We start from the raw sequence: 17,292 nt of genomic DNA, 5'->3' as shown, positions 1-17,292 counted from the left end.
TTGTGATTTCGATTAGAATCGTTGTCATGGTGTCTGATGAAGAAATAAACATTAACCATTCTGTAGGTAATTGCGCAGTCTATTCAATAAAGGCTCTTCTTTATTAACACAGCCCTTACATATCAAGCTGCACCAGATGTGGTATCATAGTTTGAGGGAAGAGAGGTGCGCTGATTAGACCACTACTGGCACGGAATCCCGTTTGGAATAAACAGAGCACCTTTGAGAAAAGTTAGAATGATGCTGGTTGATGACGAAATTACTATTGCTTCCAACTGCACAGGAAAGAAGTGTCATTTTGGTAAAGTAATGAACCAAAATGCAGGAGAATATTTGGTAGAGGGAATATTCACAGGAAAATGTCATCTTCCGCTATGGTTAAAGGTAGACCAAATGTATGATTGAGATTTGTGAAAACAAAGGGCTTGAGATGCACTCAAGTGTTTTTGGATTAAATTTACAACCTACTGTAATATGATATGTGATCTAACGATGCTTCCAATATGAAATTTTATATCTCGATAAATTTGAATCAGTAAAGAATATACAAAGTCTGTCATTTTAATAAGTGTACACTTGATTAGTGCAAAACATCACGATGGAATAAAATGATTGCTAGCTAGTTGTGCTTTGGATTTTGATTACGATCTACAAAAAAGAAGGATTCTATAGGAGGTTTTCATATTGTTATCATCCATGAAAAAGGTAGCACTGAGCTTCCTCGTGGGCTAATCCGGATGCGAATTTTAATAAAATGAGAAATATTGTTTAAAAAAGTCTGGAAATAATCTGAGAGAGAGAGAATGTCATAAAAATAGCCTTTCATATCTGATTTTGTATGTCATACTACATGTACTTTGAACTATCCCTTGAATTCACTGAGTGTACTTACTTTGCATATAATTTCGTAATACAGTTCGCTATTTGTGCTAACATTTATTGGAGTTGGCCCTATCATTTCAGATAGTGGATTTATTTTTGACAGATGGCAGGCATCAGAGGTCATAAAATATTCGTCTAGCCCTATTTGAATACGTACATAAGTAGTGTAGTCGCGCATAGAAATAGATCAGGTCAAGTTATCTGTAATATGTAGTTGGACATAGATTTGAAATGCACCTAAATATTAATTCATTTAATTATATTCTTTAAATAGTGCGATCTTTTTGCAGTATTTGACAATTGCAGAACTAAATTTGTTATAAATCCAAAGCCCCTACTCCTCCTATTCTACACCAATGATATGAAAATACAACTTCGCAATAACAAATTTTATGGGCTAAATCACTAATAATTGATGCATTTATGAAAGAACGGTGGTTTAAGCCAAATGAAAGAGCAAAAAGTTTCAATGACACCTCATCGATTCTTATCCTTCTGGACTCGTTGCCAAGTTCTTTTTTCTTTCAGAAGTGGTTCTTTTTATTAATGTTTGCTTCATCTTGGTCTTTGTGCCCCGCGTTATTAGTCTCGCGCGGACGTTACGTACAATTTCCTTTCGGTCTTTTTAAATTTCAGATGCCGCAGTACTTCTTTTATTCTCTCTGTTATCATTCATCAAAATTCTTTTATTTCTGCCAGGACGTTTGCCAGACTTGTTTTAAATGTTTCACGTTGCTACTGATGAGAGAACAGGTAACTACAGCAACATTCATAACCCATTTAAGTTGACGCTAGCAAGTCGGGTTTTAGCTAGTGAAGACTGTGTAATTAACAAACTAATTAAGAGAAAGTTACTGAAATTAATTCACATAATTATATGCAAATGAAACACGGCACCAAGCATGTCTAAAGAAGAAAATATATTGGGGGGAAAAAGTCGTTTGTTTTTAAGATACGCCCAAATTACAGGGTGTTGTCTCTAATTTAAGATGAGGTCTTTTATAAAGACCTCATCTTAAATTCTTACATTTATAAAATTAGGTTAAGGATCGCAAGTACTCTTGTACCATTTAGCAATGTACAGGGGCGAGTGCCAAGTTTTTATTCCAAGTGTTACTAGTTACAAGGACTCTACATGTGCATCTGTGGTAATACAGCAAATATCCAACCTGTATTAAAACTGCTGTCATTTTACGTAAGATGACTTGCGTAAAATGGCAGTTTTTTTAGTTCATTAAGTGTTTCTTAGAAGAACATAAACATATTCTGAAAAAGGGAGCCAAAAGGCTTCACTTCGGCAATGCAAAATTATTCAAATTAAGTGAATATTGAATCCAACATTATTTCATAGCCGAATATAGAAACTACAAGAGTTTCATGCCGAATAAAGTTTCGGCGGATACAAGCGTACGCCAACCTTTCGTGGCAGGGCAACTCGTAGTAAAGATGGAGCAAGATCCGATCACTGTCCTTAGTATTTTTCCTATAATGTAAAACACATCTCCTAGGAGATGTATGATGTTATACATTATGGTGGGAGGTCACTACCCAGACCGGTTTCGACCTTTTTTGAGGTCTCGTCAGTGAATACTCAGGAAGAAGTGATGCAGAACTTATATACTTTACGATACGAATTGCTAAAAAAAGGATTCAATATCCACTTAATTTGAATAACTTTGCATTGCCGAAGTGAAGCTCTTTTTGGCTCCCTTTTTCAGTAATTATTGGTGCCTTTTGTAATGTGACAAACCTTTTTTAGCAACTCGTACAGTAAAGTATAAGTTCTGTATCACTTCATCTTGAGTATTCTTGGTCTAGCTCCCACTGACGAGACCTCAAAAAAGATCGAAACCGATCTGGGTAGTGACCTCCCCCCATAATGTATAACATCATACATCTCCTAGGAGATGTTTTACATTATGGGAAAAAATACTAAGGGCAGTGATCGGAGCTTGCTTCACCTTTACTACGAGTTGCCCTGTCATGAAAGGTTGGCGTACGCTTGTATCCTACGAAACTTTTATAGTCTCTATATTCAGTATGAAACTCTTGTAGTTTCTATATTCGGCTATGAAATAATGTTGGATTCAATATCCACTTAATTTGAATAATAAACAAATTTTTTGTCACATATCTCCAGAAGGTTAGCAGTCCAATAAAGCAATTGATATACCGCAATAAAGAACATACTAGTAGCAAGGTTATGAATGGGACTTTTATATCTTCTTATGTTCTTTCTTGTGGTTATATTAGTTGCTTTAATATCATTTTTGTTCTAGCTGTTTATCAAAACTTTCCAGATCCCCTCGTATTTATAATTGGTCGGATTTTTATGAAATGCCCAGTAATTTAGTTTTACTTTTTAATATCCGCCCCAAAACACCATTATTTCTGCCTACTGGAGCAGTCGTCCATTTTCAACAAGGCACGTGCTGACTCTAAACAATTCTTAATATTTTCCGACAGCATTACGTTTCAAATTCCACTACTTGTTTTCTATCTGTTGTCTCTATACATACCAGACTTTATAAATTGTCGAAAATCTTTATTTTTGTACAATCGAAATATTTTTGCCTTCCCTCAGCACTAATATCGCACACTCACGCCTAACATGTGTTATTGGTTAGAAATATCTGAATTCCAATCCCGATTATGATGCAAAGAAATGTGTAAGTACTTTTCGATTGGAGATGAACTATCTAGTCTCATATACCGGATGTTGAATGCTGCTTTTTCCCAGAAACTCAGCTTTTTCATTATGTAAAAGAATAAAACTTAAAAATATAAAAGAATAAATTATGCGAACAAAGGAAGTAATACACTTCTCCCATTATTTGCTTTCCAACAGATCAGGAAAACAAAAAGAACTTAGTGATGAGCATTTATCAATTTCATACGTTTGTATGGAAGAAATTAATCTATTTTAGTGCTTCATATGTTTCCAGTTCTTGCTTTAATTCTTATTATTATTCTAGTTCGTAAATCTCGAAATGAATCTTCCCAATATATTTTCAATACTGCCAGGAATTTCTAAAGTTTATAATCTAGATTTACTTTCATTATTCTCAATAAAAATTGCTATTTACTTCTATTATTTAAGGCTCTTTTGGATTAAAATGGTACTTTATTTTGTAATTATATTAAACTAGAAATTAAGGGAAGAAAATATAAATAGCAACATACCAAATACTGCTTCGATGTATGCAGTAGAATTGATAGATGGTACTTCATTCGATTGCACTGTATTTTCCCACCAAATATGCGTATGAATTTGCTAAAACTATCTTTATTATTCCAAATAAAACTGGGAAATAAAATACAAAAAAAAAAATGATTATACAAAAATTGATACGAAGTTGTAAAGGAAACGTTTCGTGTTTCCGTTTATAACTTTGAATAAAAGGGTTATGGCTTTCTATCCAACCCTGTGTATGAAAATTATGTGTTAAAACTAATCTCCGGTACTTGTAATATGTGATGAATAATAATATTAACTGATAAATATACTGGCATTTATATTTTTACATGTAAATCATTAACAGTCTTAAAATAATACTTGATAGTACTTTAAGACTTTTAGTTTGCCATTAATAAAAGAAATGATTATATTATATATGTTTAAAATGTGAAAATATTAAATATTTGTAATACTTAAACGTCTAGTTTAACTATTTTAAACACTACCAAATTATTATTTCGCATTGCGGAAGATGTAGAGGTAGAATCTATTATACAGAAGAGGACATACGAACAGTTTTAGTACTGCTATAAGACTACATATAAGAAAATAAATATGTCGCGTGCCTTAATGTAAGTAGGCATTTATCTGCTTATCGCATTTGTCCACATGTTCGTCTTCGCATAACTTAACCGCCCACTAACAACAATACCATCCTCTAATAATCCCCCTCTAGCTCCTGCTCCTCCTACTTCTCTCAACTTAGTTCCACCTGTCGAAAAAGGCTAAGTTCTGCACCATCACGGCTCGATTATTCTATTTACGGCTCCCATAAATTTTTTTTTATACTTTCAGAACTCGAAGGGTGTCTCGGGGGTCGACTTCTCCATCGGGGGTTTACTTTGCAAAACTTCCTCTTGCATCTTAAACGGATCCCGACAAGATTTGATTCATAATACTTCCTCCTATACTGGCGCTATTCCAAACGTTACATAAATTTGCAGTTGGAGACTTGCCAAGTGCCCGGCTCTAACGTCATTGCAGGAACGCTGCCGGCGCGCACAAGCACGTGCATCCTTGCTTGCTATGATTACCTTCGATCTGAAAGGGATTTTTTTTTTTCTATAACTCGCTCTTGACATACGCGAAATATATGTGGAAATGTGGCGACAATTTGAATACTAGTGTAATGCCATTGTATAAGATTATTTTAAATATCTATAAAAGATTTTAGAGCTGGTTGTCATAACGACTATATATTAAATGCTTTGTTCTCCGTGTCCCAAGATGTCCGACGATGACCGGCTCTCGCTGACCACGGCTGTTAGCGACGAAGAGGATGTGGATGCCCGGAACTGTCCCTACAGAACGAGGTCAGGGGCGGCAGCTGCGTCCTTCAATTGTACGGGGGCTGTCAGGAAAGCAGGGTGAGTATTACCTGTCGTTCAGTGCTTGTTTTGTGTTAAAATAGTCGCCATTTGTAATGGCCGTGAAAACCGAGAGAGAGAGAAAGAGAAAGAAAAATGGATGATCGTGTATGTACTTCCTTATGGGATAACAAGGAGTGCTTGTCATGACTGAACAAACAAATTAAAATCAGTTAACGACAAGATAAAACAGAATTAGTTTAGAAATTACATTAAAAATGGCTCTCGGTTTATTCCGTATTATAGGATTTGTTGACAAACATTAACCGGAAGTACTCGTCACCGTTTGACATCCTGTCATTTTCGTGTCCGTGTGGAATTTCATTGGATAATAATAAAACCGATTAGCGCGATTAATGATATGAAATTGTCATCAGCGTTTCGGTTGTTGTTAGTATTTTAAGAAATGGTCTTTGCGTTGGCAGTAATCAATTACTTCTTCACGGTATTTTCCCAAAATGCAACGACATAGGTGCGCTACACGTGTTTGTCTCTTAGAAAAGCAAGAAGTCACTGGATTACAGGAATTGGAATATGACGACACATCTAGAACTGTACGAAACAGTGATTATGTTCGTAAATAAAGGAATCAAAGCATTATGATAGAAATAAGTCTTTACCAGCAATATTGAAGTTTTACCTGTCAATGGAGAGAGCAAAAATTGATGGTCACATTATGTGACCATGAATTTTTTTCTGTGAGTAATTACTTATTCTCCACTGTTCTGTTGTGTTATACAGTCCCTCATGAGTGGGAGTGTCATAACAAAAAAATACAGAAAGTGGCATTTCAGTTTTAATGGACTTGTATTCCACGTCACACGTCTTTTTTCTGCCAAACATGTATTCGTTTTTCTTTGCTTTTTTTCCCCTTAAACCTCTGAGATAGTAATAAGCGGAGAATGGTGCCAACGATTTCCATAATGCCAGGCTAAACGAGTCTCACCTGATTTCTTTGATAAGTGAAAAAATAACCAGAAGACATATCCACCAATGCCAAGTGTTCAGTTGTTTAGAACTTAAAACAGTCTCGCTCGATTGGCTCCACGAGGTTTCAAAAACATTCCACAGTTAACTTATCTCGAGTGGAAACAGAATACCTATGGAAGCTTGAAAACACAAGTTCCTTCAGCTTTAATGATGGTGAAAATATCTCATTTATTCACATCCCGAAATATTCTCAATAAAATTGAAATCCATACGAAAGGATTGATAAAGTTCTGCTTCAAGTGTCCCCCATGTGAATGGTTAATAGTCACCAGGAAGGGTTGCAATTTTTCGAGAACAGCATTCGGGTTGGACACATCATTCGATTGTTACTCTTGCTTGTATCAAAAGGCTGAGTGCCCGGAAAACATGCCTCAGACTATCACTCCAACTCAGCTCTGCAGTACAGTAACCAAAACCAAGCATGACAGTTTTATGTTATTGTCGCCATAACCTTGTCCTTCTATCCTCATGATGTTCCTATTATTACAGGAACTGGAGACTGATTCCATCCATGCGACTTTTCTAGTGTACTATTGTGCCCAATACTGATACTCCTTTGACCACCTTAACTGGATCTGCCTGGGGTATGGTATTCCATCAATGGTCGTCTACTGTACTGTTTTGCTCCATTGAGGACGGTGTCAGATGCTTAATACGTTCGGATACATTCTTCTCTTCTCTTCTCTCAATTGACCAATTACAGTTCGTCTATTTATGTTTTAGGGTCTGCCGATCGTCCGTTTGCCTCCCACATCGATTATTTGTTTGAATTCACTGCTTCGTGCTTTCTGTTTATCATGTTATTCTCGATAGGGAGGAACAGCGTTGCATGTGGCCATTGTTGAAATCTCATCTCCTCTTACTACTATATTTGTATACTTCGATCTTCTTCCCTTGAGTGACATCTTACGTATTAGGAAAAGAAAAAAGTCGCATAATGCCAGATTTGGTTTAAATATCTTCTGTTTATGGAGGGATATCCCAATGCTCAGCATCGATAGATGTGGCTCCACTCTTTACCCTCCCTAAGCAAGATTTATGTTTAGAAGGATTTTTTGTGGAAAAATGTTTGGGGATTATACCATCACATGGTCGTATTCCTGAATAATTCAAAGAAGTTCTGAATCAAGCGACTCAACCAGAAAAGGAATTTTGTACTAATGTCCTCAAGCGGTCTATCGAAAAAAGTTTATCATATTCTAGTTTGTTCTTCATTTTCAAAATTATTATGATTCTTTCTTTCGTTATTTTACTGTTTGTCGCTTTATAATTAACCTATTCACCTTTTCTCTCCCTATCTTTCTCTTTTATCTCTCTTTCTCTCTTTTCGTGTTCTCTGGGGGGGGGGGGGGAATAAATATTTCCATATACCAGTAATTGATCAGTGTATTCAATGATTGTAACACACATTAGTACATGGATACGCAGAAAGTAGACAGAACAACAAACTTATTAATTGTATTTGAAGGATTGCTCTACTTTTCAAGAAATGCATAACAGGGGAGGATGTTACAAAACAGTGCAGTCAAAAAGAAAATGTAATACGTGAAAGAAAATTTTGTTGTCGGAGTTTGGAACTGTGAATAGCCTAGAATAGCTGCTCCAGGTATTTTCGCACATTTAAAACACAGTTGGAGAAGCTCTTATAATCACCACTGCAAATGTGAGAATAGTATTCGATGGTTCAACGAATAGATGTGTGATTTCAACAGAGTTAACAGCTGTTGATTGTTAATGCCCTCAGCGATGAGAGAACGAAAAAGCTTTTCTTCGTTCACCATCTCTCGTTCTTGTATGTATATATATATATATAAAGGAGAAAACTAACAACTGAAAATGGTCCGAAGAATGTTGACATTGAGGATTGAAAATGGAGTGTAAATTGTATCAACCGAAGATTATTTGAAGCACACAGTGAAGATCTGAAGATTGAACGGAATATGTTTTAAAACAGAAGTTATACTGAAGATGGTCCAAAAAGCGTACTAAATTTAAACGATATAAAAGGATCCAGATCAAAGGTCATACCTACAGCTCTTCAACATGGATTATCTGTTGAATCAGAATTCGTCCGAAGAGGATTTTCATTCTGTTATTGTGAATAGAAGTGAACTGATTGAACAGTCACAGCAGAAACGACGTCATCATAAATAACACGTGATAATACTCCTCCAGATGATTTGTCAGAGGGAAAAGTCACTTACTCGTATTAAAGCTGAAAAAGACTATGATTACAGTATGGCCATGGACGGGAAAAGGGACAAAATGAATCACTTCAGCCGGGACCGTCGTAGGCATTGCATGCTACGAGGTGTATCTTCTGAAAATTTCGCTTTTCCATCTATAAACCTTAAAACTAGATGGAGAAGCAAACGTAAATGTAACAAGTGGACACTAATATACCTTATAAATGAAATCATATATAAATGTGCATTATTATATAATAAACACTTCCGCAATATAAATAGTCCACATTTACTTTTAATAATTTGTTCAAGAATACATACTAAATGATCATTTTATTAGACTCACCCTCGTCTGGGGAAACCAACGCTCTCTTTGGAAAAAAAAAAGTCTTAACTTAAAATGATATATGATACTTAGTCTAAGGTTTCGGCATACTCATGTTGGAAACTGATGCCTATCTTGTTTATGCACAAGAGAGTATAGAGTGTAAAAAGAATGGTCCAAATATTGAAATACACTGCTTGGAAAAACGTCAACAGACACTCCCATGGGCAAAGTGCATCGTGCCATGAAACGTGTTAGTAGCGGCTATAAATTGGAGGAATATGATGCTCTCAAGTGTGTGCAATTGTCTCTAGATGAAATGGCTGCAAGAAGGGAACTGACGCTGTTTGATAGAGGAGATTGTGATAGGATGCCATATTACAGGCTTATTTGTTTGGCAAATTGTTCACAAATTGGGCCATTTCAGGTCCAATTTGTCAGTGATACCATACTAGATGGAATCGCAGTGAGTCAACTGCAGTGAACGACTCACCGAATGTGACCGTAGGGTGTTAGGAAGGAAAATATGTAAAAATCGCCATTTTTCTGCTGACATGTTGAATGAAAGTTCCAGGCATCGCCTGGAACACGAATGTGCACAAAAATATTCAGAAGCGAGACTCAGAACATGAGTTTCCATGGTAGGATCGCAATATGCAAGCCCATATTACCAGAAACAGCATGCAACGTCATCTTCATTGGTGCAAATAGCGTGTACAGTTTTCGTGGAAGCTTCGAAAGCTGAGTTATGGAGGGACGAATCACGCTATACCCTCTACCAAGCAGATGGACCAGTGTGGGTGTGGCGAATGCCAGATGAACGTCTCTTACCAGAGTTCGAATCCCAAGTATGAAATTTGCAGGTGGCGGTGTGACGGTATGGTCCTGGTTTGGCCTCGGACCTCTGTTTGTGGTGCCACGAACATTGAACTCCGAGAGGTATCTGAACATTCTGGACAATGCAATGCTTCCTACTTTGTGGACTCCATTCTCTTGCAGCAAGACAATACACCTTGTCATATGGCTGCGTGGTTTGAGGATATGAATGTCGCTACTCTTGAGTAGCCTCCACAGAGCCCTGATCTCTAAGCTATTGAACGTCTGTGGGATTAACTGTACCGTCGAGAGTAGTCAAGGGACGTCTTCCCCCACAACATCCCAGGACCTTATTACATGCTTCCAGGCGCTTGTGGAAAGTATATCACTTAGGATTGCTTCAGAAATCGCAGTGACAGGTCTTACATCTTATTAAAGTAGGCGCCGTGACTGATTGTTCCTCACACTATGGTGTCCGTTGACTTCTTTTCAAGCAGTTTATATTTAGCCAGACAGCCATTATTTGATTGAAAACACATTGTTGATAAGTGAAGGATTAAAGAAATCTTAGAGTCTAACAGAAAGGACACATCTATCTGCCCCTGTCTTGACTCGACCATCACTGATTTTCGCTCATGTCAGCTAAAATAGATACGGGAACAAGAACTCCGACAACTTGCGACGTTTAAAAAGGCTGCCTTCTGTGCTGAATCACGGAAGTAGTATTCAGGAATTAGCATGAATCCATGACAAGAGAAGTAGGTTTGAGGTGATGGTGCAAGAGTATTTTTGGCATATGTTAGGACCTCGTGTTTATATACAGCAACGTTTTAATGCTGCAATCTGCATCTCCATGTATTTGAATGCTGTTTCCTAGCCTTCGCGATCACAGTTTATTTATCCATCTGTGATTACTTGCAGCATAAGGAAATGTTTCCAAACATGAGGAGAGTATGAGAGGAACTCGTCAACCGACTTGCTCATTCACAGGTGCTCGAATTAACTAAACACCTGAAATATATGGTACCTGTGCACCTCCTGGTGGAATGAACCGCTGTCATACTGATTTCTCACTGCACTGTGGAAAGAATGAAGAAAGTGAATTTCAGTTCTCACCCATTTTGTAATACTTTTGTGTAAGTTGAACAATCAGTTCTTTGTAGTATCTTCTTTATTCAAAATCCTTCCACAATATCCGTGATTTATTTCCAGGTTCTGTTTTTATTGAAAACTCTTTTCGAATTCTTCAGTTCTGAATACATCTCTTACTTGCGGTACAATCAATAAATATACTTTGGTTTCTGAAAGTTTCGGTGGCAGAAAGGACGAACAAAATATTTCTGGCACCAAAAATTTGTTTTATATGCAAAACAGGAATTTTAGCTCCTTGGTGAAACTAATTCAATAAGTTACTTCTTCTTCTTCTTCACGCATTAGATGTAATATCTGTTACGACAAAGACTTCATCTTCTTTAATTTTATCTTTAGTCTTTTTCTAGGTCTTCCTGTTCTTCTCTTATTCTTTGGCTTCCAACTATATCTTCACTTCTTCTTTCCAGGTGTTCAATCCATTTTATTCTTCGGGTTGCTGCCCAATTGTTTATTGCTTGTATTTCACACTGTTTTCTTATATCTGTATTTTTCATTTTACCTAGTGTAGTTTTATTTACTATTTTTCTTAATATATTCATTTCACCTGTGTTTAACATTTGTCTTGTTTTCCTAGTGTCTGGTCTTGTTTCTGCATTATATGTCGTAATAGGCCTGATTACTGCTTTATAAATTCTGGTTTTTGTCTCTACTCTAAGATATTTATTTTTTCCATATTGTTTCGTTCAAATATCCTGATATTCTTGCAGTTTTCTTCTTCTCTGACTTCTAGATGTGGCCTTTCTTCCGAGTTCAGTTATATATCTAAATACTTGTAATTCGTCATTTGTTCAATAATAGTACCTTCCAATTCTAATTTGCATCTTTGTGGTTCTTTTGATATTGTCATACATTTTGTTTTAGTTTTTGATATCTTCGTATTATACAAAATTGCTGCTTTATTAAATGTATGTAGTAATCTTTGTAGCTGAGTTTCATTTTCTGCAATTAATATTACATCATCCTCATAACATATAGTTCTTATTATTTATTTTCGCTCCTGTATTTTGTATTTTATTAACTTTTTGTATTATTTCATATGTTATTATATTGAATATTGTTGGACTTAAAGGGTCTCCTTGTCTAATGCCGTTACTAATTTGTATCTCTTTACTTATTTTTCCTTGTGTTTTTATTATACAGCTATTATTATCATATATTTCTTTAATTACTTGTATTATGTTTTCTGATATTTTTCTTCTCTGCAATATTTCTATTACATTTTGAATTAATATTCTGTCAAATGCTTTTTCCAGGTCTATAAAGCATATAAATAGTTTCTTATTATATTCTATTGTTTTCTCTGTCAATTGTCTAATTATGAATGTTGCATCTGTACATGATCTATCTTCTCTGAAACCTTGTTCATCTAGTAGGTTAATTTCCTTTGTTATTTTATTATTTAGGATTCTTGTTTGTACTTTTAATGAGGTATTTAAGAAATTTATCCCTTTATAATTTTCTGTTTTTTTATCTCCTTTTATAAATATTGGTATTGTTATACTTCTCTTCCATTCTACCGGAATCTTTTTTGTATTTATTATTTGGTTATATAGTATATTTAAACACTCAATTATAATTTCTTTACCATTTTTTAATAATTCATTATTGATATTATCTAGACGTGGTGATTTTCTATTTTTCAATTGCATTTTCAATTTCTGTTATTTCAATTTTCGTTTTTGTTGTATTTATTTCTTCTTGATTTGTTTGTTTACTTAGTTCTACTTTTGTTTCAACTGTTTGGTTATAAAGGTTTTTAAAATAATTTTCTAATTCCTCTATTTCTACTTTTAATATTGGGATATATTCAGCTTCTTCCTTCTTTTGCGTATTAATAAATCTCCACATTTGTTTCTGTATACCATAGAAATCATGTTCAAGTTCTTTTGTATATGATTCCCAAAATTGATTTTTGCTTTCTATTTTCTTTTGATTAACTTTATTTCTTATTTCTTTATATCCGTTCCAATTATTTGTTGTTTTCATTTGTAGATATTTTTGATATTTTTTTTTCTTTTGTTAATATTTTTATTTTTTCATTAAACCACGGAGTCCATCTTCTTGATTTTTTTATTCTTTTTTTTTCACTTCTAACACTTCTCTTGCTATTTCAGTTAAATATGTTTTAGAAATCTTCCAGTTATCTTCTACATGTTGTTCACTGCTTAATGGGTTATCTTGGAACTTTTGTTTTAATCTATTGTAGTATAATGTTTTTATACTTTCTTCGTTTAATAGTTCCACTTTAAATTTTATTTCGGCATTGTGTTGGTTTTCTTTAGATTTTATTTTCACCCATTTCTTGTAAAGTCTTAGTTTACATATTAAACGATTATGATCACTTCCAATTTCTGCTGATGTTAACACTCTAACGTCTTCTATTTCTGATGCGTGTGTTACTTTGTTACATACAATATAATCTATTACTGATTCCTGTCTCCTGTTGTGTTTCCAAAAATTATTTTATGCTGTTTTTTATGCTGATAAAATGTATTCATTATTTTTAATTTATTATTTGCACGATAATACTTTACTAAGTTACCCTATTGAATTAATTATCTTATTATTAATTACCAATGAATTGGACCTCGAACAATGAATTCGCGTTCCAAGTCATTATGATTATTGTTTAGATAAATTCAAGTCTTTAACAAATCTTTTAATTCCTTCTGTTCAGTCAGATTAGATTTGTTAAGACCTTCATAAATACTGTCGTATACCAACGACTTCTTATTCCCATCGCCAACAAAAGGCTCATTATCCATTAGTATTGCAATGTCTTGCAATGATGATGTGGATCAAGAACTACAATATCTAAAGAGCGGAGTAGACAGATTCTAAGTTTGGGCACAATATCAGATGTTTCTTTTTCATAGAAAATCCAGGTGCATTCAGTTTCAAATTTAAAAATGGATGACCTCTTTCGCCAGTTAAATCATTGATCGTCAAACAGAAGTGGATCTATTTCTAGGCTTTTTATTCAGCCAGTTTCCGAGTTAGTCGATCTTTGAAGCATGCAAATGAGTCCCCAAAAAGCTCCCTCAAAATTCTTGACTCAATGCAGAAGAAAGCAATTAGACTTTTTAATGAACCCACCTCTTACCAATTCACTCCTCCCAATTTCCCACTTTCGCACAGAATCTCTGCAATATGTGTATTCTACGACTGGTCTCTGCAATATGTGTATTCTACAAATATTTCCATGGCAAATGTTCATCTGAAATAGCATCAATAATTCCCCCACTTAGTACTAAGCTCGTTGGAACACGTGCAGTTGCTGCCCAACATCCCTTCTCAGTGCACCTTGAAACCAACAGAACACGTTTCTTTTCCTCCTTCATCCCAGCAACTGCTGTATTGTGGAACAGTCCCCCCCCCCTCGCTGTGCTTCCCAAGGAATACAATATACAGACTTTTAAATCAAATGTAAACAAGTCCTCCTTTCCCAACCCACTACCCATTCACAGTACTAATGTACCATAGGTTGACAAACCACCCTCTCGTGTATGGGCTCAACATAAAAAAAATGCAAGTAGGATTTTCCTTTTTTTTAATTAAATTATACAGCTATTATTATAATATATTTCTTTAATTATTTGTATTATGTTTTCTGCTACTTTTCTTCTCTGCAATATTTCTATTACATCTTGAATTAATATTCTGTCAAACCCCGGAACTAAGGCTTTTAATTCTGAAACTAAAAAAATTCAAGATCTCACACTGTATCCCACAATAAATACTAGGTAGAGTTTAGTTTTACTGGGTGACAGCACCTTTCTGGTGTATTCTCGCTGAGATTTTCAAAATCCTTGGTAGCCACTCAACTATCGGGGAAAAAATCCAAAGTGATCGTTCTGCCGATGGATTTCTAAAATTTACATACGTCTAAAAGAATTCTGCCTACTGTCTTTTGCAAATAAAACACATTACAGGATTTCTATTTTTTTTTAATTTTGCTATTCTACAGATTCAGGTATCAAAACTTTGCGGTCAGAACTCAATTTTTCAGGTTCATCTAGTGAGGAAATTATGATATACTGTATTAATAAAGTTAAAAAATATATCATAAGGCTTTTTGCAGGCATCCAAACGTCAACTATTCTGATATGAAAATTTTCCATATAAACACGAGGAAAATAAAGATTAAAAATTAATTCATTAAATCATTATACCTTCGACAAATTAGTCAGTTTGAAAAATACGAGAAGTGGTAATAAAATAACGGGACTGATTTTATTTAAAGAGACAGAGAAGAGAAGAATCAATAGCATGTATTTGATAAGCCTAATTTACAAAAACATGATTTTATCAGTTTTGTTCAGTAATTGCCGCAGTCATAAGGATATGATACAAAATAATTGAATAGTGTAACACACTTTTTTTGGCTACACGTATATGGAAATATGACTTCTGCATTACTTTAACTTTCATATCACCTTTGGGTCTGGCTCCCACTGATGAGACCTCAATAAAGGTCCAAACCGGTCTTGGAAGGGTCCTTCCCATAATGGATAGCATTATACACTTCCAAATTAGGTTTGCTTTGCATTATGGGATATTAAGGCAGGTGATGTGAAGTCATTATATTCTATAAATAAGTAGCCCAGTCGTGAAGATACTTCACACGCAAACTTTGTTTGCTTATACGAGAGTGGTCTAAAAAGTTCTCTGCCTCGACCATAGATGGCAACAATATCGACAACATTTTTTTTCTGCGTTGGTATATCTATCATAAGCATTCATGTGAAATTGCAAGTCATTCTATCAAGTTTTATACAGCTATCTGAAGCAAAAGTGTTGTCCGTAACCCTTGGAATGGATAAAATTAAGTATCGTGCGGTTATAAAATTCTTTGTAAAAGAAGGTTTAACGCAAAAGAAATTCATTCGAAGTTCATAAAAGTTTAAAAGTTTACGGGCACTCTTCTTCTTCGTTTTTTGCCAATTAAGAAACGGGCTGTCGAGTTTAAACGTGGCTGTACCAGCTTTGAAGATGATCCACTTGAAGGACGTCCAAAAAGTGTATCAACACCAGAAATCATGACCGGAAGTGTATCAACACCAGAAATTGGATGACCGGAGAGTCAAAGTGCTTGAAATTGCTGAGACTATAAGCATTTCAAAAGAACGTGTAGGATATATTTTACATGAAAAATTGCAAATGAAAAAGCTTTGCGCAAAATGGGTGCCGCGCTTGCGCACAGCAGGTCAAAAACGTACTCGCATGAAAATCTCTGAACAGTGCTTGGAGCGTTTTAACAAGAATAAAACGGATTTTGTGCGTCGAGTTATTACTATGGATGAGACTTGGATTCCCCGTTACACACCAGAATCCAAACAGCAGTCAAAACAGTGGACAGAAGCCGGTTGTTCAGCGACAAAGTTTCGATTCCATCAGCGGGAAAGGTCATGGCATTGGCGTTTCGGAATGCTAAAGGCATTTTGTTTATTAATTATCTTGTAAAGGGTAAAACAATAACCGGGGAATATTATTCCGATCTTTTAACCAGACTACACGAAAACATTCGTGAGAAAAGACCCGGTTTGCAGAAGAAAAAAATCGTCTTTCTTCAGGACAATGCATCTGTCCACAAAGGTGTTTTGGCAATAGGAAAATTAAAGGATCTGCACTATGAATTGTTGGAACATCCACCCTATTCCCAAACAGATTTGGCTCCCTCTGACTTCTATCCATTCCCAAAACTAAAGCTCTTCCTCGCTGGTCAGCGTTTTTCTTCTAATCAAAAAGTGACTGCAGCTTAGAGGGGTATTTTGCAGATCTTACTGGGAGTCACTACAGGAATGGGATAATGACGCTGGAGCATCGCTGGAATAAATCTATGTGTCATAAGGGAGATTATGTTGAAAAATAAAAATAATTTTGAAATTATAAATTCGTTTTTTCATTGTTAGGCCGAGAACTTTTCAGACCACCCTCGTACAAGTAGCCCATTCATGAAGATACTTCATGAGCAAACTGTCTCCTTACACACTTGAATAAAGGATTAAAGCAAGAATATTATTTCTTGGCATCTTTAATTTATGGTGTAACCAAAGCGAAAAAACTTTCAACACAAGGATCGTGTTAAAATTACATCTATTATATATACAAGCAAAAGGTGTGCTGGAACTTTCTTTCCTTAGTTTGCAAAGAATTTTTTCGCGTTGCTTTAAACCTGTCAGTAAACAGGTTTAAAGCAACGTGTCAGTAAACTATTTTACACTAAGAAGATCCAATTTCTATGAGAAGAAATCTCAAAGAAGGAGGGCAAAAAAGTACGTGTTCCAGGTTAACAACAGCGAACCTGCACATGTAAAAAAAGTTTGTCTCTTTTTG

At 35.2% G+C, this 17,292-nt stretch overlaps 1 protein-coding gene across 1 annotated transcript in view; it reads left to right on the top strand.

The window, feature by feature from the left end:
- The window catches only part of LOC150096409 (protein still life, isoform SIF type 1-like), a 479,324-nt gene that overhangs the window by 205,236 nt on the left and 256,796 nt on the right, over window positions 1-17,292 (top strand). The window contains exon 8 of the mRNA XM_090409055.1: window positions 5,348-5,487. Within this exon, the coding sequence (XP_090265181.1) occupies window positions 5,348-5,487 (140 nt within the window). The remainder of the gene's footprint in view (window positions 1-5,347; window positions 5,488-17,292) is intronic.

Source organism: Typopeltis vanoorti, chromosome 19 (assembly GCF_054136105.1).
Source record: "Typopeltis vanoorti isolate ZY-2024b chromosome 19, IOZ_Tvanoo_1.0, whole genome shotgun sequence".
Classification (NCBI taxonomy): Eukaryota; Metazoa; Arthropoda; class Arachnida; order Uropygi; family Thelyphonidae; genus Typopeltis; species Typopeltis vanoorti.
Note: the sequence above shows the minus strand (reverse complement) of the source record. Positions and strands in the feature narration are given on the sequence as shown.